Source organism: Phodopus roborovskii, unplaced genomic scaffold (assembly GCF_943737965.1).
Source record: "Phodopus roborovskii unplaced genomic scaffold, PHOROB, whole genome shotgun sequence".
In the NCBI taxonomy this organism is placed as follows: domain Eukaryota; kingdom Metazoa; phylum Chordata; class Mammalia; order Rodentia; family Cricetidae; genus Phodopus; species Phodopus roborovskii.
Genome location: NW_026126433.1, coordinates 5,530,735 through 5,555,145, shown reverse-complemented (window position 1 = coordinate 5,555,145; position 24,411 = coordinate 5,530,735). Strand labels below are relative to the sequence as shown.

Sequence of the window (24,411 nt, the reverse complement as noted above, 5' to 3'; positions counted from 1 at the left end):
CCACACGTTGAATCTCCTATTACCTATCCCTGAATCCTCCTTGTCTCCTAGTCCTGCCTATCTTGCTCTCCTATTGGCCAACAGGGCTTTACTCATTAAAGGCAGGAGATGGGACAGGAATGAGACACTTCAGTTCTGGGCCACATGTGAGATATGAGCACAAATCATTTAGCCTTTATTGGGCTCTCCATGAGACACAGGAAGTGGGCGTTCTCCCTCCTTGTATTGCTCTCTCAGGATAGATAGGGCTCTATAGAGCTTCTGAAACTTTGTGTCTTTGGGGTCTTATTGGTAACAGTGATAGAGTTTTGATTGGGTAAGCCTGGGGTGGGACCCAGAGCCTTCAATTCCAAGGAGCCCCAGACTCCTGGTTCAGACTCTGTACATTTGATAGGGCTTTACCTAAAACATCATGCTATCCTGTGGATATTAATATCCCGAGACCAGACACTTCCCTCCAGCAGCAGGGTGCCACAGGGGAATAGCATTTGAGACTTCAGTCACTTGCCTCCTCAGTACAGGTGTGGGGCCTTTGGGTAAGCATGTGTCCAGTGTGGGCCTCAGAATGAGCGTATCTCTCCAGTCCTGGAGCACAAGCTATGAGTGAGCACATCCCTGCTTTCTTAGTAGTGTCATGGGTAATGGATGTTGCCCACCTCAGTTTTGATGTGAGTCATAGAGTGAGCATGCCTGCTCCTCAGTTCTGACATGGGCTGATGGGTGAGTGCATCTTGGGAAGGTGCATGGGTCTGCAGTCTCACTTTAGAAAACTTATTTTTTTTCTTAAGTTTTTGAGCTTTCTGAAGAATTGTGTGTTTATAAAATATGTGTATTTATTATGTCTGTTTTTTATGGTCTGCTCTTTGGTACACCCAGCCCCTCTGTAGGCTTAGTCAGCACATAGTGTTGCATGGTTATCACGGACAGACCTTAGCACTGTTTTCTCTTCCCCTCCAGATGTTTATTCTTTTCAAGAAGAGGGACCTGTTTTGGATCCTCACTTGGCCAAACACTTAGCACACTTCGGGATCGACATGCTTCATACCAACGGGGTGAGGAAATCTTTTGTCTATGATTCTACGCTGTGTCGGTAATGGGTGAGTGGGTGGGGTCTTTAGCTTAGTAAATATATAATTCTACTAATGTGCATCTTTACTTGGTAGATTTTGCTTTAATTGTTGCATTAGTTTGTTGAATTTAGTTGATTATATTTTATTTGGGTTACCAACTTAGAATCTTGCTAGCAAGTTTTGGTTTATTATGGGTTTACTTGCAAAAATTTTGTCTACTTTGATAGGTAGGTGCATAAATCCCTCTTTTTTTTTCTACACTAGAGGGAGAAAGTACAGGATGATGACTTTTAAAATAATATGTACTCTACATTACTTCAGTTAATTTATAAAAGGCAATGAGGGCTGTTGGGTAGTGGGTGGAATAATGAAACTTTGCTTTGTTGCTTACTTCATCTTGATGTCATTCAACTCGGTGATGGAGTAGTTTAGCCTGTGAGGCGTATTTCAGTGTGAGGCTGTATTCTCTCCCTCCCAGGCCAGTACTCTGTCTGTTGCATCCTTTCATTTCCTTCCTCTCTCAGGTACTCCAAAGCCTCAGTGGGTCCATTTCACCATCCTCTCTCCCTTTCTTGCCTTTTTGTTTACTGCAGGTCCTGTATTGTTCCTTTGTCTTGCTACCTAGGTTTTGTTTGTTTGCTTTTAGCTTTCTGTGATAGTCTCATGTTACCTAGGCTGGCCTCTCTCTTTGTAGCTGAAAATGACCATGAACTTAGGATCTTCCTGTCTCACCTCATGGTTTTGGGGATTACAAGTGTGCACCACATCTAGGCTATGTGGTGCTGTGTAGTTGGTTATTTTATTTACTCTTTTTTTGGCTCTTTTGGGGGGCCTGCCACCCAGCTCCCAAATAAATACACACATGGAATCTCGTTCTTTCCTATGAGTGCTCAGCCTTATCTTGGCTTGTTGCTAGCCAGCTTGTCTTAACTTAAATTATTCTGTCTGCCTTTTGCTTGTGGCTTTTATATCTTCTCTATTTCTGTGTATCTTTTCTTTACTTCTTATCCCCTGTCTGGCAGGCCCCTATTATTGTTCCTCCATTCTCCCTCCCCAGATTTCTTCTCCTATTTCTTCTCTCCCTGCCAGCCCCATCTATCCTTGCTCCTGCCTTGCTGTTGGCCTTTCAGCTCTTTATTAGACCAATCAGATGTTTTAGACAGACAAACTAATACAGCTTCACAGAGGTAAACAAATGCAACATAAAAGAATGCAGCCATTTTGCACCATTAAATAAATGTAACATAGCATAAATGAATGTAACACATCTTAAAATAATATTGCACAGCAGTGCTGGGAATGGGACCCAGGACTTCGTTCATGCTCTGCAAGTGCTTGAGCTGCATCCTTCATGTGTTCACTTCTTGTTTTTCTATGCCTCCTGTCTCTTTCCTTCTTGCTCTTTCTTTTTCCTGAAAAACAAAACAAAACAAAAATACAAAACCCAAAACCTTTTAATGTTTTAAAAAATTGTTGTGTGTGTGTGTATGTATGTATGTATATATATATGTATATATATATATATATATATATATATATATATATGTCTTTTCAGCTAATTTAAAGTATATGGTTTTGTGACGTTAAGTACATTTACATTTTTATGTAATCACTATTGTCTCTTAATACTTTTAAACAATTATTCATTTTCCCATGTAATTAGAGGAAAATGGCAGAAATAGCCATTACATTAGAATTAATTCATGGGCAAAAATTTTGATTGTGAGTCCCATTTAAAGCCCTTTTCTTTTCTCTCTCTTTAATGATATCTCAGACAGAGAATGGGCTCCGGGACAATGACATCAAGCCAAGAGTCAGTGAGTGGGAAGTGATCCAAGAGTCGGGGACTAAGCTAAAGCCAATGTATGGACCAGGGTACACAGGCCTGAAGAACCTGGGCAACAGTTGCTACCTCAGTTCTGTCATGCAGGCCATCTTCAGCATCCCAGAGTTCCAGAGAGCGTAAGTGTGCCCCACTGCTCATGGACCATTGTGCTGCCAATCTCTCTGGACTAGTCCATTCTGTGTGATGGGGAAACCCATTACTATTGCATCATGGTGGGAGTGTGGCTTCTCATCCTGAGGGCCCATGAGAGTAGTCATCTAATATTACAGGATAAGGTGAGATGAAGAGTGCTTGGAGATTGAGGGACATTTCACAGTCAGTCATCATGGCTCTTAGACCATACACTCTGTGCCAAGAATATATCAGCCATCCTTCTTCATAGGACACCTGCTTGATCCTTTCTGTTGATGGGCCAGTAGAGGGCTAGTGCCTGTGTGGTCAGTATCTGTTCTACAGAGGTGAATTTTGTGGAGGGTTTTAGGTTATTATTTTTTTGTTACTGGGAGTGTGTTTCCCAGATGGTGCCCTGGGCTGCTAGGTGTGGGTCCGTAGTAAGGAAAGGGTAGAAGTTGATTAAGCATCTAGAGACTATTGTAGTTATTTGATATCACCACATCTTATATGTGGCATTTCATATGTTCATTTGATTGTTTTTATGATAGTTATCATCTATCTGGGTTGGAAAATTTGGTTCTTCAGGCAGACCAATTTAGGGTGCTTCCTAATTCTGCAGGCACAAGGTAGCCTCTTTTCCCAGTGCCTCCCCACATAATTGCTGTGTTTGTGGGCATTTTATGCATTGGGTTGCAGCTCAGGATTCTGGAGTTGGTAGGTTTCTGTGGTGGGTTAAGTACTGAAGAGGACAGTTGTGTCGGAATAGACTTACTAGCAAATAACATGCTGGGAGCAGCACAAGGCGGTATTTTCCCACATGGAGCTGAAGTCCTAGCGGTTACATAGTGCTTCACTGAGTGTATATCAGGTCGGATAACCTCCCCTCTCCTCTCAGAATTTGAGTACTTAACCATTCATTGCTGTTTTCTGGCTTTGAAAATATTGTCAATTTCCCACAAGTTCTTTTCCACTTTCCAGTAAAGAATGAGCTATGTTATGTATGTGTTTGGTGTGTGTGTATGAGCTTCAGGAGTAAATTCAGGGGCTTTGTATCTGGCCCAAGGAACACACAAAGATTCAGTAGATGAGCATAAGAACATAGTTATGAAGGTGTTCTATCCCCTGAAGGGGGAAGGAAGAAGGTGGTTAGAGGGGATACATGCACAAATGACAGATGAGTGGGAGGGAGGGAAATAGTGGCCCACTGCTTTGGGTCTTTAATGGCATGGTACATGGTGGTACTAATGTGTGGTGGAGGATATTCATTCATTTTGTGGGTGCTTTGTGTGGTGTGGTGAGGTCCTACTGTCTCCTGAAGGGACTTCCCCAGTGACTAACCTCTTCTCACCAGGACCCACCTCTTAAAGGTGCTACCACTTCCCAGTAATGCCACAGGCTGGGAACCCAACCTTTAAGAACATGTGTCCTTTGGGGACAGGCATCAAGGTGTGGCAGTGCATTTCCTGTTTGAAGTTGGTGTTGTGATATTTCAATGTGTAAACATAGCTCTTATCTCAAAAGGAATAGAGATAGCTTTTGCTTGAATCAAATGTGAGTGACATGTGCAATCAACACATATTTAGGTTGCCCTAAGAGACATGCTCACTGTGGATTGGTCTCATGAGAATTTTTTTTTCTGTTACAGAACAAAGGAGGTCATAATGGGGGTATTTACCAGATTCATTGTTGAGAACCACAGGTAGATAGGTCATAGCAAAGTGGGAGAATCCAATCTCTGTCAGAGTTAAAGATACTGTCTGATGACATTTTTAGCATTGGATTTGTGGAAACTAGTAGTTTGCTAAGAATACATTTTAAAGGCCTTAAGAGTTATAGTACATTAGGTTAAATTATTACATGAGTGGGCAATGAATGACTTTCAAAGGGACTAAAATTAGCCTAAGATTATTTTGCTCTGATCTGCTCCATCTTAATTCCCCATAATCTTTAAGTTCAGTCATTTTCTTGTAGAGTGTTTAACACAGGCACAGCTTTTCTTTTTTCCTGGGACCTTAAGTTTATAGATGACATAAGTCCATTCATTTAGTAGATGTGTACCAATGCTTTCCCATGCCAGAAACTATTCTTTAACTATAGGTGCTGCCTAGAGTCTCTGTCTTCACACAGATTGCATTTTACATAGATAATAACAGATAATTATCTGTGTCTTCACACAGATAATAACAAAGAATGTAAGTAAACTGTATAATTCCAGCTAGTGATGGAGGTTAAGAAGCTAAGCAGTCAGTGGGAAGCTGGAAGGGTGAGCTGCCATTTTTCCTTTTGCCCAGTCTGGGAAGGAGCTTTCAACAGATCCGAGGAAGAGTTATCAAGCATCTGGGAAAGAAATAGCAGATGGCTTGGTTTTGAAGCAGGGGTGAGCTCAGTAAATGGCCAGAGCATCATGGATGTGGGAGAGAGCTTACAAAATGAGATCAGAAAAGTAGGCAAGGGTAGACTTCATGAGGACAGAGGACAGCCGACAGCCTAGTCTATAGAGTGATAAATACCCTCTCTCCAATTTAGAACAAAACAAAAACAAAAAGCAGAGAGGATGACTAGGAAATGAACTATGGAAGTGGGTGAGTGACTACATATTAATATTGGATGTCAAGGTTAAGGCTAGTACTGCATTGTCAGGATTGTAGTCTTTAGGGAGAGAGAGAGAGTGGCCAATTAGTGACAGCCTGCAGAGTTTAAGAACTCAGCTTTGGAGCCAGGCTTGTCTCTCTCTCTCTCTCTCTCTCTCTCTCTCTCTCTCTCTCTCTCTCTCTCTCTCTCTCTCTGTGTGTGTGTGTGTGTGTGTGTGTGTGTGTGTGTTTGTATGTACACATTCTGGGCTCCATTACCTACTCCTGGGTGACTTAAATGCTACCTAGTAAAGTTGCACCTAATTTCTTATCTCTCATGGGATAATAACAATATCAACCCCTGGGTCATGGGGATATAGTGAAGAATTTCTCAGCCTCGCAGAAGTCTTTTCTCAAGAGTGCTTTACCTCAAGAAAGGTAGTTAGGGTAATTGTCATTGTTGTTACCTTCATTTTGAAATTACTGGCCCAACTCATAACAGTAAAGGAAAATGTTGTATAAATACCTGCTAAAATGGGCGATGGGAAACATGGTGAAGAACTTGGCTGTGACTTCAACAAGGAGAAGTAGAGATTTCTAACCAACAAGCGTGGGCAGGCTTGGGGAGGAACATCTTTGTGAAAAGGCGTAAGGGTATAAGCTTTCTGGCAAAATTCCACAATCAGGTTATTGTTGATGTTAGGTTTTAATGGTCCATTACAGAGGATGGGAACTTCCAATAAAATAATAGAGCAAAATTCATAGGAAAAAACAAAAATAATAAAAGATTCAGCAAAGGAAGGGCAGAGAGGGAAACCCATAGCTGAGGCAGGCGTAGAGTTTGGGGTCTGATTTTCACGCTGGCTGAAGAAGGCTGTCAGCCACCTTACCTGTTTTTTTTTTTTTTTCAGGACAGGGTCTTACTGTGTAGCACAAGTAGGTTGGCCTTGAACTTGCAACCCTTTTGCCTCAACCCTTCCCTTTTGCTGGATACCATTTGTTTTTTGAGGCTGTGGTTATGTTGACATGGTTTCTGATGTGTCTGAACGGCATGGGAGACTGTTGGGAGAATTCTAAATCTTAGGCTTGTTTCTCAAGTGAGGAGATGGGCGCATCTGAAGGGTGTGTCTCTGGGGAGGGTGAAACCGGCCGATGGATTTGGGGATGGCTCATGAGTATGCTGTGGAGGGAGGGATTCAGAAAAGCCTTTGCTCTGCAAGGTGTCAGTAGAGTGACAGCTTGTTTCTATTGTCCTGCTTCTGTGGTGACTGTCCTGTTGTCTCTTAGGTATGTAGGAAACCTCCCAAGGATATTTGACTACTCGCCGTTAGATCCCACACAGGACTTCAACACACAGATGTAAGTGCCCAACACTGTGCTTTGAGTTTCTGGTGGGGTGTTCACATTCCTTACTGCTGAGTTGAAGGCAATTCCTTTTTCTTCTTTATTTTCTGTATTTTTAAGTGTTCTAGAATGGGTGTGTGTTACCTTTGTAAGAAGAGATTAATAAAGTTATAAAGTACTGAGGAAACTTTGAGAGTGGAGTCAGAATCAAGCAGAGGCAAAAACCAAGCTGTTTGTGAGGAATCCGGATAGAGAGCAGCCCGCTACAAGGACTCATGGGTGACCTTCACATCTCTGTGGGAAACAGCAGTGGCCTCTTTATTGTTTGTCTCTCTCCTGGCTAGGACTAAGTTGGGGCACGGCCTCCTCTCTGGCCAGTACTCGAAGCCTCCGGTGAAATCTGAGCTCATTGAGCAGGTGATGAAGGAGGAGCACAAGGTATGTGACCCTGTGAGCCATGGGGACACACAGATGGGTGGGGCTTTGGTCAGCAATGTGGGGATCCTGTGTTGGCAAAAGGGTGCTGCAAATCCAGTGAGCTGTCAAGGTAGCCGTGAGTGGGTGCTTTGTTCCCATGTTCTTAAAAACAACAGTAAGGAGAAGCATCAGCTCACATGTGGTGATCTGTGCTCTCACTCATGATTTTCCTAAAGCAGAGCTTGGATTGGGGGCATGAAGCATAAAAACTACCCTCTCCCATAGCCAGTCTGGGCCTCTCAGTGTTTGTCTAAAGCTTCAGATGTTCTTGCTAGGGCCCCTTGTCTCCCTCCTTCCTCCCCACTCCCTCCCTGATGCCCTTTCTTCCTTCTAGAAGGAGTCTCCCTGTGTAGGCCAGCATTGTATAACTTTTTCTTCAGAGATAGGAGTAGCATGTATTCATTGGAGGTAGGACCACAGTAACAGTTTACCTAAGTCTGGTTTGGGGAACCAAGGAGTTCCTTGGGGAGTACTTGGAGGAACATGGATGAGGGATGACTGACAGGAGTGTGGCTTCCTCAAAGGCAGACCATCCCAGGATGGGAAACAGCTCAGAAGGCAGCACGCCTATAGCTCTGTCCTATTTGCAAACAGCTCTATTGAATTCCTCTGAATTGTTCATTGCTTATAGCACCTTAGGGAGGGTCTTGTAAGTTTCCTGAGCTTCCTGAGTCTGGTAAGTTTCCTGAGCTTCCTAAGTTGACTGAATTTCCTGAGTTCCTGAGTGTATGATCTCTTGAGAGAACATTTCAGCTGGGAGAAAGTTCTACAACAGATTCCAAGGTTGGCCTTGAACCCTTGCTCTTCCTGCTTCAGCTCCCGAAATGCTTACTACAAGTTCTCTTTTGTTAAACCACAGCACATGGGTTTCTCACCCTCTCCTAAGAGCCTAGGATTAAGAGTTTCTGTTAAGTGCTTGCTGGTGGGAAGTTATTGAATGGTTTCCCAGCATGCTCAGCTAGGGAAAGTCAGTTGGCTGCTTGCTGCTAATAGGTAGACTAAGTGAAAGACAGGCTTGATGGATCTCCGTGTGCACACTGGGCTGCTATCTCCTCCCAGGCTTCACTGTTAAATAGCCCCAGAAGGCATTGCTTGCACTGCACTTCTTTCGAATGGTGCCCTGGCAGTGCATAGTCTGTGTAGACAGATTCAGCATGCCTCATGCTGATGGCCACAAGTGTCCTGAGTGAAACTCAGACCTGATCCTCCACCCGCTGTCTCTTCAGGGAACCCCATGTTCACCTGTACACCACAGTGCTCAGACCTGGTCCATGCTGGGTATCAAGTGTTTGACCTTTGTGCTCCCCAGTTAGATCAGCTATCCTTCACTGATAAGGTAATTTAAGAGCAGGAGTGGAAAGTGAGTTCATACTTGGTCATATGCAGCCAGCTGCTGGTGGAATTAAACAGAGCAGGAATCTGGAGGCAGGAGCTGATGCAGAGACCATGGAGGAACAATGCTTACTGGCTTCTCAGCCTGCTATCTATCTATCTATCTATCTATCTATCTATCTATCTATCTATCTATCCAAGTCCACTTAAATGAAAACAAACATTTTTAGACAATATTTGGGAATTTGGGCGTCATTCTTTCCAAACTACTTCCTGCTGGTAAGGGACACTGTCATGGGGGATTCTAAGAAGATGCAGAAATCCTGGCTGTAGTCTGTAAGGCTGCTTTGTCCAGCTGTTTTGAATGTAGGATCACCTGGTACTCTGTTTCAGGCGGTCTGTCAGCCTGCTTTTTTATACAGCCCAGGACCACCTGCCCAGGGGTGGCACCACCCAAAATGGGCTTGGTCCTTCCATTATTAATCACTAATTGAGAAAATGCCTGGTCTACAGGCTTGCCTATGGGCCATTCTTATAGAGGCATTTTCTCAACTGTGTTTTATTCTTCTTAAATATGTCTAAGTTTGTGTCACATTGACAGAGAACAACGATCATACCCAGTATTTTAATTTCTTTAAAAGAAGATTTGTGTATGTGTGAGAGAGAGACAGAGACAGACAGACAGACAGACACACACACACACACACACACACACAGAGAGAGAGAGAGAGAGAGAGAGAGAGAGAGAGAGAGAGAGAGAGAGAGAGAGAGATGTGTGCAGATGGAGAGATGACAGTGGAGGCCAGAAGAGGGCTTTGGATTGCCTGGAGCTGGAATTAGGTGGTTGTGAATGACCCAATATGGGTGCTGGGAACTGAACATGGGAAGAACACCAAGCACTTTTAACTTTTAAGCCCAATTTGGGCTCAACCATATCCTTAAGAATTCGTTCTTGGTATTTATTTATTTTACTTGTTTATTTATTCTGAGGCTCACACTTGGATCCTGTTTGAACTGGACAAGTGCTTGCAAATGATTTAAAGGTGGAACCCTTTCGGCTTTTTCCCATGCAAATAGCATGTTTGAAGTTGTTGTGCATCCTGAGAAATTGTGTTCAGGGCAGTTTGATTCCCAAATTAAATATTTTTGACACCGTTGTGGGTTTTAGCATCACCTGAGATAGCCAGCATCCTATTATATTGAGGTGGTAGCATTTTATCTTTAAGCATGGAGCTTGCTTTCTTTAATTTGTATTTGCCCCTGTTGGGCAAATATATTTCTTGTGGTTTTTTTTTAACATGAAAAAAAAAAAAAAAAAAAAAAAAAAAGAACCCAATCCATTCCATTGCACACAAGTACAGGACAGTGATGTTTCTAAGTAAATCAAACCATAGACACTGTCTTTCTCAAGGTTGCCTCCCTCGGTCATGGTCACGTTGAATTGTTACAAAGCTAAGACAAAGCTCTGTAATAGACTGGGCTTTTCACTTCTCACTTCTGCCTCTTGTCTTGTATCTTTTCTATTTCCTGATGGGTACACATCCTGAGGTTAAATCATCTACTACAGATGAAGGGAAATCCTAGATTTGTAGTAATGTCTTGGTTAATAAACCATGTCACCTATAAAAAAGATTCCTATTGTTACAACTTTAATCCAGAGGATAAGACAAACAGCAGGAGGAGAAAGACTGCCTAGGAATCTATGTTAGCACTTTCACACTTGGCCTTGAAGTGTGGCTGCGGTAGAATGTGTCTGCCAGCAGGACTCGCCATTCATGTTTGTATGAGCTGCCGTTACTCCACACACTGAATTGTTCCTGTGTCAGTTACTCAGAGCGATCATGCTAACAGTTCTTCTTCCAAATACTATACAGTGCTGAAACCGACCATCAACTGTCTTGAAAACGTGTGTGTTAGGAATAGGTTGAGCCGAGTCTGTGGTTGGAAATATCTTCAGGCATTGCTCTGATGTGCCAGAAGCTCCATCTAGCTCATGGCTTGCTTATTAATTAAAGTACTGTACTCTCATCGTACCACAGGCTTCCTGGGTGGTTGCTATTCTGGAGACACTGGGCCATCCTTTTACAAAGAACGTGGTCAAGAGATAGCTTACAACCAAGGCAGCAGGTCATGTGGCATCCTCTGTCCTCATTTTGTATGCTAGGGCTGGAGTAACACTTAGGTGATATCACTAGGCCACTGTCAAATGGAAAATGTGGCTTCCTTAGCTCAGTTCTTGAGTTTTTGGTTATTTATTTATTTATTTATTTATTTGGCTTTTTAAAACTGCCTCATGCAGAGCCCAGTTTATGTGTATATGTTCATGTGTATTCAAGTGTGTACGTGTGTGCATGTGTGCACGTGTGTCTTTCTGTGCATTTATTGGTCAGAGAACAACCTTGGATGTAGGGCTTTGGGAACAAACCATTAGGAGTCATATAAATAAGTCAGGAGGCAGACTTACTTCTAGTCCCAGTACTGGGGAGGCAGAGCCAGGGTCGTCCTTGATCCTTACTGGCCACCAGTTTAGCCCATGCATGAGCTTCATTCAGGTTTGGTGAAAAATCTTGTCTCAAAAAATAAAGTGACGAGGTGACTGAGGAAGACAGCCAACATTGACCTCTGGCCTCCACATGGGTGCTCACACATTTGTGCACACACTTGAACATATACATACACTAAAAAAGAAAAAGTCCAAATTTGCATCCATGTAGAGAGAAAGCATAATGCATTCCCACAAGCCTTTTGGGCACTGACAGGCATCAGTAATCAACCTTTGTGAGAGAGGGTGTGTGCAGAGGCCAGCAACATTGGCTCCTCTGAAGCTGCTTGAAGCCTGGGCACTGGTGCTGGGAACTGAACTCATATCCATGGCAAAGCAGTGAGTGCTCTTAACCACCAACTCACCTCCCTAGCCCCAGGAGCTCTTCCTCTACTCTTCTGCCAGAGTTCCTTTCCATAGTGCATCTCTAGTCTGCTCTGAAGTTTGGTCACTGTGTCACATGTCCTATAAGGATGGGCCTCAAGTCTGTGGATAAAGCGGAACATTGGCCACCCACTGTTCTGAGCTCTGAGTCTACAGGAAGAGTCCTAATTTGTTCTTACATAAGGTTTCACTATGTATGTGCATCTGTATCTATACATCCATACATGTATATGTGAATATACGTGTCTCTATATTTTTAGATTGTTTCATGGATCCCAGGTGAGTCTTGAACTTGCTATGTAGCTAAGAATGACACTGAACTTCTGATCTTTCTGCCTCCTGAGTGCTGGGATTACAGGTGTGCACCACCACACCTGTTTTCTGTGGTGCTCGGGAGGAGGCCAAGGCTTCATGCATGCCAAATAAACACTTTGTCAGCTGAACCAGTCCTGTTCTCATAAAGTATGTAGAGCAATGTCTACATATCTGGATGGTTGATGCTGGCTCTTGTCATGATTACTTTTTTCCTCATTTGAAAGGTAGGATTCACAGTTAGACTGGACCCACTTGGCATTCAGACGATATGCTTATTTCACCATATTTTGTTAATATTCTTTCTCTTCCTCTAACACTACTCAGATCCTTCCACCTACCTAACTTCATGTTTTCTTTACAATAAAAAACAAAAAACAAAAGTCAAAGAAAAAAAAAAAACAGTAAGACAAAATTCCAAAACACAACACAACAAAAAGTCCATTAAAAACCAACCAACAAAACAAAACATGAACTTTGTTTCGTGTTGCCAACTACTCCTGGCCATAGTGCCTGCCCTAGAGTGTTATTGATATATCTAGTGATGTTCCATTGAAGAAAACTGACTTTTCTCTATCAACAAGTATCATTGCAGACAGTTTCTTATTTAGAGGTGGGATCATGTATCCACTTTCCTTTCTTACTTAATGCTGGGATTTTATCTTGTTTGAACTTGTGCAGGTCTTGTGCATGCTACCACAGCCTCTGCGTGTTTATATGTGCATCAGTCCTGTTGTCCCTGGAAGATGCTGTTTCTTTGGAGTCATACATCAATAGTTTCCTCTCTCCAATAGTTTCCTACCTCCTCTTCTGCATAGATCCCTGAGGCTTGAAGGGAGAGTTTGATAAAGACTTACCATTTAAGATTGGGTGCTCTGTAAAGTCTCTCATTCTGCCATGGCCCCGTTATGGGACTCTGGTAATTACCATTTACTGCAAGGCGCTTCTCTGATGTGAGCTGAGTGATGCTCTTAGTTATGAGTACAGCATTATGTCACTAGGGAGTCATTTTATTACTATGTACTTTTAGCAGAATAATAGTAGAAGGCTTTTCACTTATAGAAGATGATTTTGTCTTTCTACTCTAGCCTCAGCAGAATGGGATCTCTCCACGCATGTTCAAAGCCTTTGTCAGCAAGAGCCATCCAGAATTCTCCTCTAATAGACAGCAAGATGCCCAGGAGTTTTTCTTGCACTTGGTCAATCTGGTAGAGGTAAGTCTTGAGAGCATCTTGAAGGTTGGTCAGAAATGCACCAACTACACTGGTGATGGCTTGACCTTCTCTTTACATCAGTCACTCACTGGGCCTCTTGGTGGCTGTCTCTGCTTGGTGCACTTGATGTGGCTGCTTCTTACATTTGGGTTCCAGATGCTGCTGGCTTTGTATGTCTTTCATGCTGTGTGTATTATGGGTGTGTTTGGTCTCTGGACAGAGCCCCTTGAGAACTCCTCCAGCTACTTGATACCCAGCTACCACTCAAGTGTTCATGTTTCTAGTGTAGCAGAGCTGAATTCCATGGAAGCCATGAAGAATCCAGCTTAAAGCAAGCAACAGGACAGCAGCTTTTCCTCCTTGGTTATGAAAGTGTTCTTTATGGAAAAGGGAGAAAAGCCAGAGAATTAAATCAGAACTGTCTTAATAGTGACTGCTGCCTTTAACATTATAGAAGCTGGCCTTTCAGTCGTTTCTCAATACTGTGAATTCTCTGTGTTGTCAGTAGTGATTTCCCTTAGCCTGCTGGAAGAATGTTGCCATACCCTTCTGTATCCTAATATAGCATGGTTTCTTTATTTATATATAGTCGACATTAAGTGCATTTGAAATTGTTCCAAACATACCTTGGTTTTCCTAAGACAATATTTTTCCCTCTTTCTATTTCATTAACTTATTTTCCTTCCTTCTTCTAATTCCACCCATACCCATCTGTCTTATATGGTTTAATGACTTAGTAATATTACTTCACAGATGAACTTGAATTTATTTACCCAACCCCTCATTTTGGGACACTATATAAATCACAGTGTCTTAGTCTGGTTAACTCTGATGTCCAGGAAAAAATGCTCCATAAAGCAAGATCTTGATGCCAGAATTGGAGTTGACACAGTGCTATTTTTTTTTATTCATGACTTCATTCCCCTGCATCTACTCACCTGGTATTATCTGACTTTCAGAGGAATCGAATTGGCTCAGAAAACCCAAGTGATGTTTTCCGGTTTTTGGTGGAAGAGCGCATTCAGTGCTGTCAGACCCGAAAGGTCCGCTACACAGAGAGGGTGGACTATCTCATGCAGTTACCTGTGGCCATGGAGGCAGCAACCAACAAAGGTAACAGTCCCGAAAGGGAAGAGAGCCACATTGTCTCCCTGTGGGGAGACCTGCGCCAGAGATAAGGAGCTCAGTCACTGGGATGGGGCTTCATGTTTCACTTGGATGACGTGTTTGGGTTTCACAGCCCTTCGCATGGTTTTCCAAGGTCCCATGTGACTATTTGTGGAGGCAGCTAAATGTATTATGGCAGGCTTTGTGGAGAAGCTATGGACAGGGGCTACTTTAGGACCCAGAAATGTCACTCATGGTTAGCTGCAGTGGGCACAGTTGTACTGCTTGTGGTGACGTGGGCAGAATGCTCTCGTTCCATTGATAATACGCGTGGTATGGAATTTGATGGAAACACAACTTTGGGTATTAGAAGTGGAATCAGAGATCTTGGGAAGCAAACACACTTCTAGCTGGTCCTTAAGGCAGACCTCCTGGGAGGTAAGGTAACTTGTGGCATGCAACTCTGTAGCAGTGAGCCCCATAGGACAATGACTGGACTTCACATGCAGGAGAGGTGCCACCATGTAGCCTTTCAGGGCATGGCATCTTCTCATACTCTAAGTATGATCTGATTCTTTCCAGGCAGAATGGATGAATGACATTCCTTAGTATTCATGTCTTAGAGAAGGAGAGGGCAAAATGGCTGGTGGATTGCTCATTTTGGTACTTGCCATTCTTGTAAGAAAAATCCTCTCCAAGTGCTTATTGCTACTTTTTTGGGGGAGTTAATTTTTTATGATATTGGGAAGTGAGGATTCTGATGATTTAAGATGAAATTATTTCGTTGTCTATCCGTGCATACAGTTTTAGACTACATTTAGATTCTCAACATTGTCTGAGCTACGGGAGGCTATGGAGTGGGTGCTTTGCTGCCTTTTGAACGTGAGGGCTGTCTTAGTTACTTTTTCTCTTGTTTCCATAAAGTGCCTGACAAAAGCCAGTGATGGAAGGGAAGGGGGAGGGGAGGGGAGAATAAAGGGAGGAAGGGAGGGAGGGGAGAAGGAGGGGAAGGGAAAGGAAAAAGGGAGGGGAGGAACAGAGGGAGGAAGGGAGGGAAAGATGAGGGGAAGGAGGGAGGGGAGGAAGAGAGGGAGGGAATTGGGGAGGGGAAGGAGAAAGGGAAGGAGGGAGGAAAGAAGGAAGGGAAGGAGGGAGGGAGGAAGGGAGGGAAGGAGGGAGGGAGGAAGGGAGGGAAAGATGAGGGGAAGACGGGACAGAGGGAGGGAGGGCTTATTTTGTGCCAAAGTTACAGAATATAGTCCATCATGATAGGAAAGTCATGTTGACCAGAGCCAGTTATTTTCCAGCTGGGAAGCAGAGAGAGATGACTGCTCATGTTCAGCTTGCTTTCTTCTTCTTAGGAGTCAGGATGCTGATGGAGCTACTCATTTTTAGTGTGGATCTTCCCACTCTAATGAAACTAACCAAGATAGTCTCTCACAGGCATGGTCAGGAGCTATACTAATCTAGATAATCCCTGACAGCTGTGCCTGGCAGCTTTACTCTAGAAAGCCTGTCAAGTTGCCAATCCACTGAGCCATTGGAAGGAACAATGGGTTTTCCTTGCTCACCTCATACATGTTCTGTTCAGTTCTGTCAGCCTTGGTGACAAAGAGTGTTCTCTAAAATTAATGTTGGTTTGAGAATCTCAAAGAAAAGGGAATCCACATGCTCTGTAGGAAGTTGTGTATATGTATTCAAGGATGGTGAGGCCGAGGGGCTGTTTTAAATGCAGGATGAGGAGAGTTGTGATGAGTTGGTGGCATGCAGTAATGGGGACTAGTAGGAGCAGCAGTGTTCAGGTACTGCAGAATCATCATCTACACCAGGCTGTGGTTCAGATCCTCTTGTGAGAATTCTCATTGTCAGATAGAAGCACAAGGACCCCCCCCTTTAACACCTGCTTTCCTTAGTGGGTAATGAATGAATCCCCTTGGATTTTAATAGCTTTCACAATCCTGTGATCTCTAATTCCCTGCACTATATGAGTGGTAATCTTTTCAAGACAAAAAATTTATAGTTTAGTTTCTGGATTTCTAGCAATATTTAACATTTTTAGGCTAGATAAGAAGTACTATGCTGTAAACTGATTACGGACAAAGAAGGGGCTTTGAAAGCTTTGGGGGGGGTGGTTAGGAAATATGTATGTGCACAAGCCAATCTATTAGGTGGGAATTGTTGCTATTGTGAAACAATCAACCAGGAATGACAAAGTACCTGTGATGTTTTAATTGCAGTTGGTGTCAAAATGTGAGCAGATCTCTGGCCCTAAAGCCCCTAGTACACACACCCCTTTCCCCTTATTATTGCCCTGGGAGACCTCCAGGCAGTGGGTTGATGGGAGGATGTATTTATCAGTGTTGGTGATGGTGCTGGTGGATAAGGGCAGGCTTACACACATACTCTCCTTAACCTCATGCCATTGTGGAACCCATGACCACAGTCACAGTTGCTGCAGAAAGCACATGACACCGAATCTGGCCATTGTCTGGAGCTCAGTGACAGTCCTGATTTTATCTCTCTTCCTTGCTCATGTTATTTTCCGGACAGCTTGAAGTTGGCAGCAGCCCCTCACCCCAAGCTCCCAGTTATTAGAAAAATCTGACCCCTTGCATGGATTTTACATCCCTTTTGGGCCTCATCTCTGTTTATTGACCAGGTCATTAAGTTGGGCTTGCCAGTGATTGGTTAGTTTTGACCTTTAGCCTCAGTTTTTTTTTTTTTTCATCAGGGAAATGAAGGGCCTGGGGAGAGAAGAGCCCTTGGCTCCCTAATAGCTGCAGGTCCCCAAATCATTGATGCCCCATGCTTGATCTGGTCTGGACTCAGTTCCCTCTCGTTGGACCCAAAATGAAATAGCAAAAATAAACAAGAATAAAAAAAAATACAAGAAATAGTTGGTCAGTGGTGGCCCACACCTTTAATCCCAGCTCTTGGGAGGCAGAGACAGGTGGTGCCAGCCTGGTCTACAGAGTGAGTTCTAGAACAGCTGGGCTACACAGAGAAGCCGTTCTTCACAAAACCAACCAACCAAACATAGAATTATAAAGTGTTTCTGACTCCACAAAGCCTGTCAGTCTTGTGAAGGGTCTTTGGGCAGTCTTCTCTGGGACAGACAGACAGGCAGGCAGGCAGCAACATTGACCTACAATGACCTACAATGCCACTCATGCGGGAGAGGCATATGACTGCAGGTTCCTTCCTTGCTCTCCCTCAGATGAGCTGATCGCCTATGAACTGATGAGGAGGGAAGCGGAAGCAAATAGAAGACCCCTTCCTGAGCTGGTGCGAGCCAAGATCCCATTCAGTGCCTGCCTTCAGGCCTTTGCTGAACCAGACAATGTGGATGACTTCTGGAGCAGTGCCCTGCAGGCAAAGTCTGCAGGGGTGAAGTGAGTAAGGCTGACTGAGATGGGGGCTGAGGCAGGGGAGGGGGCTGGGTGTCCTGAGAGTTCACAAATGCTATTCATGAGAGTGGGATGGATTGTAATATACACCTGCAGCTGTCATTCACTCCACTTGTTGAGCCTGACCAATAGGACAGTCCTGTGACTTGGGGTTATGTGTTGGGTGGGGGAGTGTCCACCTCCTTTTTTGAAAAGCAAAATTGTGGTTTATTCCGCAGTTGACATTTTCCTTTTTTTCTTTTTTTTCTCTTGCCATGAGAGTAGGGTTGAGAAACATCCTTACTCCCACATGGCAAGAATGATAACTGAAATCACAAAACTACTCATGGCAGCCTTCCATATGTAAATACCACTGCATTTTCTTGTAATTTTACAGTTAAGATTTAGCATAGGCCTTGGTTGATTGTGTACCTTTTAGGGGAGTCTTGGGCATGCCAGGTAGTCGTGGGCATTTGCATGGTGAACTGATTACAACCAAGTCAGGAGTTACCTACCTCATGTTCATATTGTGAGCCCGACTGTCAGGTACATGCAATTTTTTTTTCTTCACTTAATGATTTGATACAGTCAGTCCTTGCTGACCCTATTCCTATTGTCACTTGAGTTGGGAAAATAGTTCTTATAGAGACATAGAATAAAGGTCTGCTGAAAGGTATGTCCATTCAGTTCTCCTTCTACCTTTTAATTGAGAAGTCTGCTTTCTCCTTCTCTATACCCCCTTTCCATGCTGGATATTAAACCCAGGATTTCATAGATGCTGAACAAGCATGCTGTCAGTCAGCTATATTCTTAGCTCCTGGAAGCTTGTCTGGAATTTTACTACTTTGGCCTCCTCTTCAAGGGTGAGACTGAGGTCTGAGTTGACAGAGTGAAGAGTGCAGGGCTGTGGTGGCCTGCTTTTTTTTTTTTTTCCAGCAACCTGGAGAGCCTGCTACCAGCTGCTGTGTGCAGAACCCTTGGGGTCATGCTTTGCTTCATCATGTTAGACTTCCCATGCCAGAAAGGGGAACACAAAACACCTTATTTCTAAAACTAAGGGTTAGAGATGCATCTCAGAGGTAGAGGGCCTGCTTGGTGTGTGCGAGGTCCTGAGTTTGATTCCCAGCACTATAGAAAAACAAAACAAAACAACAGCAATTCCAAAACCTAGTCTCCACATGCCTCAGAGCAAAACCAGAGAAACTAAAGTAACAAAACAAAGTAAAATAAAACCCATCAAAAGCCCCATTTTTATCAAGTAAGTTTGAAAAGGTCCACTTTGAGATGAGGGTTAGTAGCCATTCATTCTATTATCAGCTGTCAATCATTAGGTAAATTTTATTGCAGGGATGGCTGGTGTGTTATCAACAACTTTAGAATGGCCAGCTTCTAAAATTTTCGTTAAGGGTTCAAGAAAAAGGAGCCACAGATAAGTGAAGAAACCAAAATCTGAGGGAAAGAATTGACTCATACACAATTGCTCCTCTGCATGTTCCTTTATTCTTCCTGTCTTCCTCTCTTTCTCTCTCCAGTTCTTGAACACACCACACACACACACACACACACACACACACACACACACACACACACACACACACGTATATTTGCAACAGTAATTCTTTTTGCTATATAATGTGAGGCTTGAGTTTCTCAGGGTTTGCAAGACAGATAAGATTTACACACAGAGCAACGAACTAAAACTGCTAGGAGAGATTTAGTACCAATTGCTTAGGGCTATAGGTCAAGGAGATGGTCTAAGTTTAATTTGTACAAGAAGCACTTTCCAGTGCTCTGTGGCAGCATGAGTCTCTAGGAAAGTTTACTTTTCCCTGAGGATGAACAAAAGGGCTAATTACCTTTGTCACTATCTTCCCAGGGTAAACAGAAGGAAGCAGTAAACCCCTGAGCTAAAACCTTGAGTTAATAAAACAAGAAGTTTGAGAATCTTTTAGTGCAGGGTTAGTTTAGGTTATCACTTCTCTATCTCCCAGTGAGGTTAAATTAAGACATGCTTATTTTTTTCTAGGCAGCTCTGAATCAACTGCTTTGAGCAGGTAGTAATTCTATGTCCTTGGATATCTGGGAATGTCTTAGATGGAATTCTTTTGCCTGGGCCCTAAACACTGTTCAAATAGATGCCTGTCAATAAAGGTAATTGCAGGAAGGCAGATCTCTGCAATCACATAAGAGCCGGGAACAAGGACTTGATAGTGGGGAACAGGTCTCACACATAGCTAAGAAATGTAATCAGTAAACTCCAAATTTAGGGGAGGAATTGTTCCCAGTAAATGATCAGATAGTGCTAAACTGTGGTAAGTAAATCCCAAGTTTGTTGCAAAAGGAATAAGCTACAGTAAGAATCTACAGCCAGAAACAGCCAATTCATTCACAAGATTGTAACACCAAATAAGACTTTTGTATTGGTTTAATCTATTAGAAGAATTCTTAATTTTTCTGAGTTGTCTCATGATGTGATGGCTTTATAATTACTGTGTGATCTTGAGGCTTGTAGCAGTGTGTGTGCGCGTGCGTGTGCGTGTGTATGTGTGCGCGCGCACGCACATGCACAGTGTGTACAGGTACTCACCTAAGAGTGTATGTGGACGTCAGAGGACAACCTTCTCCCACTTCTATCTTGGTGACACATGGCCTCTCTTTTTATTGTCATTGCATATTTCAGCCATATTGCAGGTAGGCCTGCAGTCTGTCAGGAATTCTTATGTCTCTCCCTCCTCACTGTAAGAGCACTGGGAGGATTGAGTGTATCACTGCCTAGCACTACATGGTTTCTGGGTATCTGAACCCAGGCCCCCAAATCTATGGGGTGAGCTGTTTATTCAAAGAGCCAACTCCTCAGCCTGCATGTGTGAAAATAATTAGCATTGCATAATAATTGTTATTATTTGAAGAAACAGTCCTTGTGGGAAAGAAGAAGACTAGAGCTATTAGTATACAGACAATTTACTATTTACTGAGAACTTACCATGGGCTGTTTCTTCCTTTATTATTTTTGTTGTTTTCTGAGATAGGGACTTGCTGTAGTCCAGTTTCCCACCCACTAGCTATCACATTTAATACTGTGTGAGGTAGGTTCCTTTAGTCTCTGTAGATTGGGCAATGAAAGGAGAAGCAATTGGCCAGTAAGTGTCATGCTTGAGAGGTTGAGCTGGCCTGTCTATGCTCAGAGACTGCATTCCTAACCCAGGTTTACCTGTGTTACCCATGAAATTATGCCCATGTCCATATGTAGACATGCTCACTGTTCCTATTATATTTTATTACACCTCAAATGCTAATTTTGGCATTTGGCAAAGCCAGCTAGCTAGTGAAATTCTGGAAATTCTTTATTTTTAATTTATTTTTAGCAGTGTATGCCATGACTCGCCTGACATTTTGTTAATGTAAGGTCATGAACTTTCCTTTTGTTAGACCCAGAGCCCAAAAAGCCAGAAAAAGGCAAAAGGTGTCCTTGGTGGCCATGTGTAGTAGTGCATGCCTGTGATCCTGGAACATGGAAAGCTGAGGCAGGAGGATAGTGAGTTCATGGGCAGCCTCAACAACACAGAGAGATCAAGGTCAGCCTAGACTACACACACACCTGAGCCTTACAAAATAAACAAACAAAACAGAGTGGGTTGATCTTGGTGGGGTCTGTAGGTCAGGATGAACCAGATAAAAATGACCCCTTTGGGAGGTCAAATGACCCTTTCACAGGGTTGCCTAAGACCTGGAAAACACAGATATTTATATTACAATACATAACAGTATCAAAATTGCAGTTGTGAAGTACAACATCAATAATTTATGGTTGGGGTCACCACAACATGAAGAAGTGTATTAAAGGATGGAGGCCTTGGGAAGGTTTTGAACCACTGGTATAAATGATCCTAACAGACCAAGTCTGGGAAGACTACTATTGCTCATTCTAGGCAGAGAGTGGACAAGACCCAACTCCTGTCCTTGAGCCAGTGTGGCTGTGAGGGGTTTCCATTTCCTCTTTGTCACTTGGAAGAGATGAGCATAGTGTGGGCTCCAGAGAAGACTCTCCAGGTCAGCTGCCATGTGACCTGGGCCTATCTATCTGTAAAGCAGGGATAACAAGTATTTTATTTATAGAACTGAGATTGTCCAAGGGAGCTGAGCAGAGCAAGTTCTTTGCCCAGGACCTGTCAGTAGCTGCAGGATGGGTGGTGTTGGTATTGCCATTATTGTGGTCTTGTGTGTGTGTTTGTGTGTGTTTGTGTGTGTGTGTGTGTGTGTGTGTGTGTGTGTGTGTGTGTGTGTGTGTTTATTTGCCTTGGATCATGTGGTCAGAATGTGGTTGATTCGTTATATTTTTGGCACATTTAGTAGAAAGGGACTATTACTCTTTAGTACTCTTTTCTACTTAGCAGGTTTTCAACACTATGGAGCAGATCATTTTAGTCATTGTGACTTTCATCTTTTTTTCTTAGTAAAATGTCTTCATAGCATTTTAGTCTTAGTTGTAATAAGTCAACAATTTATGTCTTAAATAATGCTAATAGGCATTAGATAACTGCCAACCCAGAAGTAGTGCCAAGACCTATTCTGAGCATTTTCTGTGTCTTAACTAATTTAATTCCCACAGCTTTTTAAAAAGGTAAATTGTGTACCCATGCATAGGTTTTGGATTTATATTCTGATAGTCTTTATCAAAAATGCATAGCTTTCTAAGAAAAGTTATACGGATTAAGTTTAGTAATAAAGGAGTATGTAGATGAAATTTTCTGTCCCATTCAGTCCCAAATAAACACACAGAGGCTTGCATTAATTATAAACTGTGTGGCCTATTGCTTTGGCTTATTACTAACAAGCTCTTATAACTTAAATTAACCCATAATTCTTGTCTATGTTTAGCCATGTGGCTTGGTACCTTTTCTCATTTTGCTTCCTCTTTGCCTGGGTGGCAACTTCGACTCTGCCTTTCCTCTTCCCCGAATTCTCGTAGTCTGGTAGCTCCATCTATACATCTTGCCTGACTACTGGCCAATCAGCATTTTATTAAACCAATGTGAGTGACAAATCTTTACAGTGAACAAGAGCATTATCCCACATCAGGAGAATGTAAACATGATTTGTTTATACTTATTCATTGGTCTTTTACAAAGCACATTTTCTGACATTGTTGGATTTAACTGTGAGCTTGATGTCCTGTCTCTCTTGAGATGAGCCTGAACAGACACATATGGAGCAATTATTGCAACCGAGATTGAGTGTAAGGCTTGGGCTTTGAAAACACTCGCTTTTGAAGTGTGGCAACAGTCTACTCTGCTGTCTTGTATTTTAGGTTGGTAGTTACCTGTAACAAAGTCAAGCCTTCAGTGGTTCCCGTCCTCTGTCCCAACATTAAACTGATCCATTGGCTGTACCCTGTTTTCACCAGTCAAATTTTCACACAGCTATTTAGCAGAGTCTGCAACTGTCATGGCTCCCAAGTCAGCATTTGCATATCGTTGATTTAATGAGATTTCCCCAGATTTTATGTTCATGTGAGAAAAAAAAAAAAAAAAAAGTCAGGGGCAGGGGAATTGGCTCAGCAAAGAATCTGCTGCTTGAGAGTGAGAACCTGCCTGTATGAGAGAGAGTCTGCCTGTGAGAGAGAGCCTGCCTGAGAGAGAGAGAGAGAGAGAGAGAGAGAGAGGCTGCCTGTGAGAGAGAGCCTGCCTGTGAGAGAGAGCTTGTCTGTGAGAGAGAGCCTGTCTGCCTGAGAGAGAGAGTCTGCCTGTGAGAGAGAGCCTGCCTGCCTGAGAGAGAGAGGGAGGCTGCCTGGGAGAGAGAGAGCCTGCCTGTGAGAGAGAGCCTGCCTGTGTGAGAGAGAGCCTGTCTGCCTGAGAGAGAGAGGGAGGCTGCCTGTGAGAGAGAGCCTGCCTGTGAGAGAGAGCCTGCCTGTGTGAGAGAGAGCCTGTCTGCCTGAGAGAGAGAGAGAGGGAGGCTGCCTGTGAGAGAGAGCCTGCCTGCCTGAGAGAGAAAGAGAGAGAGAGAGAGAGAAAGAGAGAGAGAGAGAGAGAGAGGAATAAGCCAGCGTTGGTCTTTGGCATACACATTCATGCTGTGTCCACATACATAAGCATGTTTCTCTCTTTCTCCTCTTCCCCTCCACCCCATACTACAGTTAAAAGATAACTGTGTGTGTGTTAGTTGAAAATGCCACAGTAGCGAGTGAATTTTGTTTGTAATAAACCAGAACTCTTAGCCTCTCAAGTGAAAATGATTATTGAGGCTTCTCAGACAATCAGAGAACCTAACTGGAGGGACTATAAATTTCTTCCAAGAGCCTGGATTATCCTAGATCAATTCCTTGGCAAGGCTCTCTTAGCTGCCTTGACTGTGCCCTGTTCTCTTCTGCTGTCCTCGTGATGGAGAATTTGAGACACAGCAGGCTATGTAACTTGTCTGAGGGGTAAATACAGGCCAGTGATGGGCCAATTCAGTGTCTACGACCTTAGGGCTGAGAGCATTTACTTCAGTTCCTTAGCACAACACGGTCTATTGTGTCAAAAGGTTTTCACTAGGGTGAGCACTGCACAGCAGATACACCAGTAAGTTCATTTCTAGATACAGCAAAAGCCTCAAAGGGCTGGTGATTTACCCAGGTTTGGAGTGAATTAAGGAGCCTAAATGAAGAGCCAAAGCTGCACTTCTGTCCTCTTTGCCTAAGGTCAGCCCTGTGCTGTGTCTACTGTTCTGCAGTA

At 43.2% G+C, this 24,411-nt stretch overlaps 1 protein-coding gene across 3 annotated transcripts in view; it reads left to right on the top strand.

Moving 5' to 3' along the window:
- Positions 1-24,411, top strand: part of Usp13 (ubiquitin specific peptidase 13) — a 102,292-nt gene that overhangs the window by 57,448 nt on the left and 20,433 nt on the right. For all 3 annotated transcript variants that reach the window (XM_051185834.1, XM_051185833.1, XM_051185832.1), the window contains 7 exons: positions 958-1,052; positions 2,845-3,032; positions 6,888-6,959; positions 7,289-7,382; positions 13,080-13,205; positions 14,165-14,318; positions 17,530-17,704. In XM_051185834.1, the coding sequence (XP_051041791.1) occupies positions 958-1,052; positions 2,845-3,032; positions 6,888-6,959; positions 7,289-7,382; positions 13,080-13,205; positions 14,165-14,318; positions 17,530-17,704 (904 nt within the window). The remainder of the gene's footprint in view (positions 1-957; positions 1,053-2,844; positions 3,033-6,887; positions 6,960-7,288; positions 7,383-13,079; positions 13,206-14,164; positions 14,319-17,529; positions 17,705-24,411) is intronic.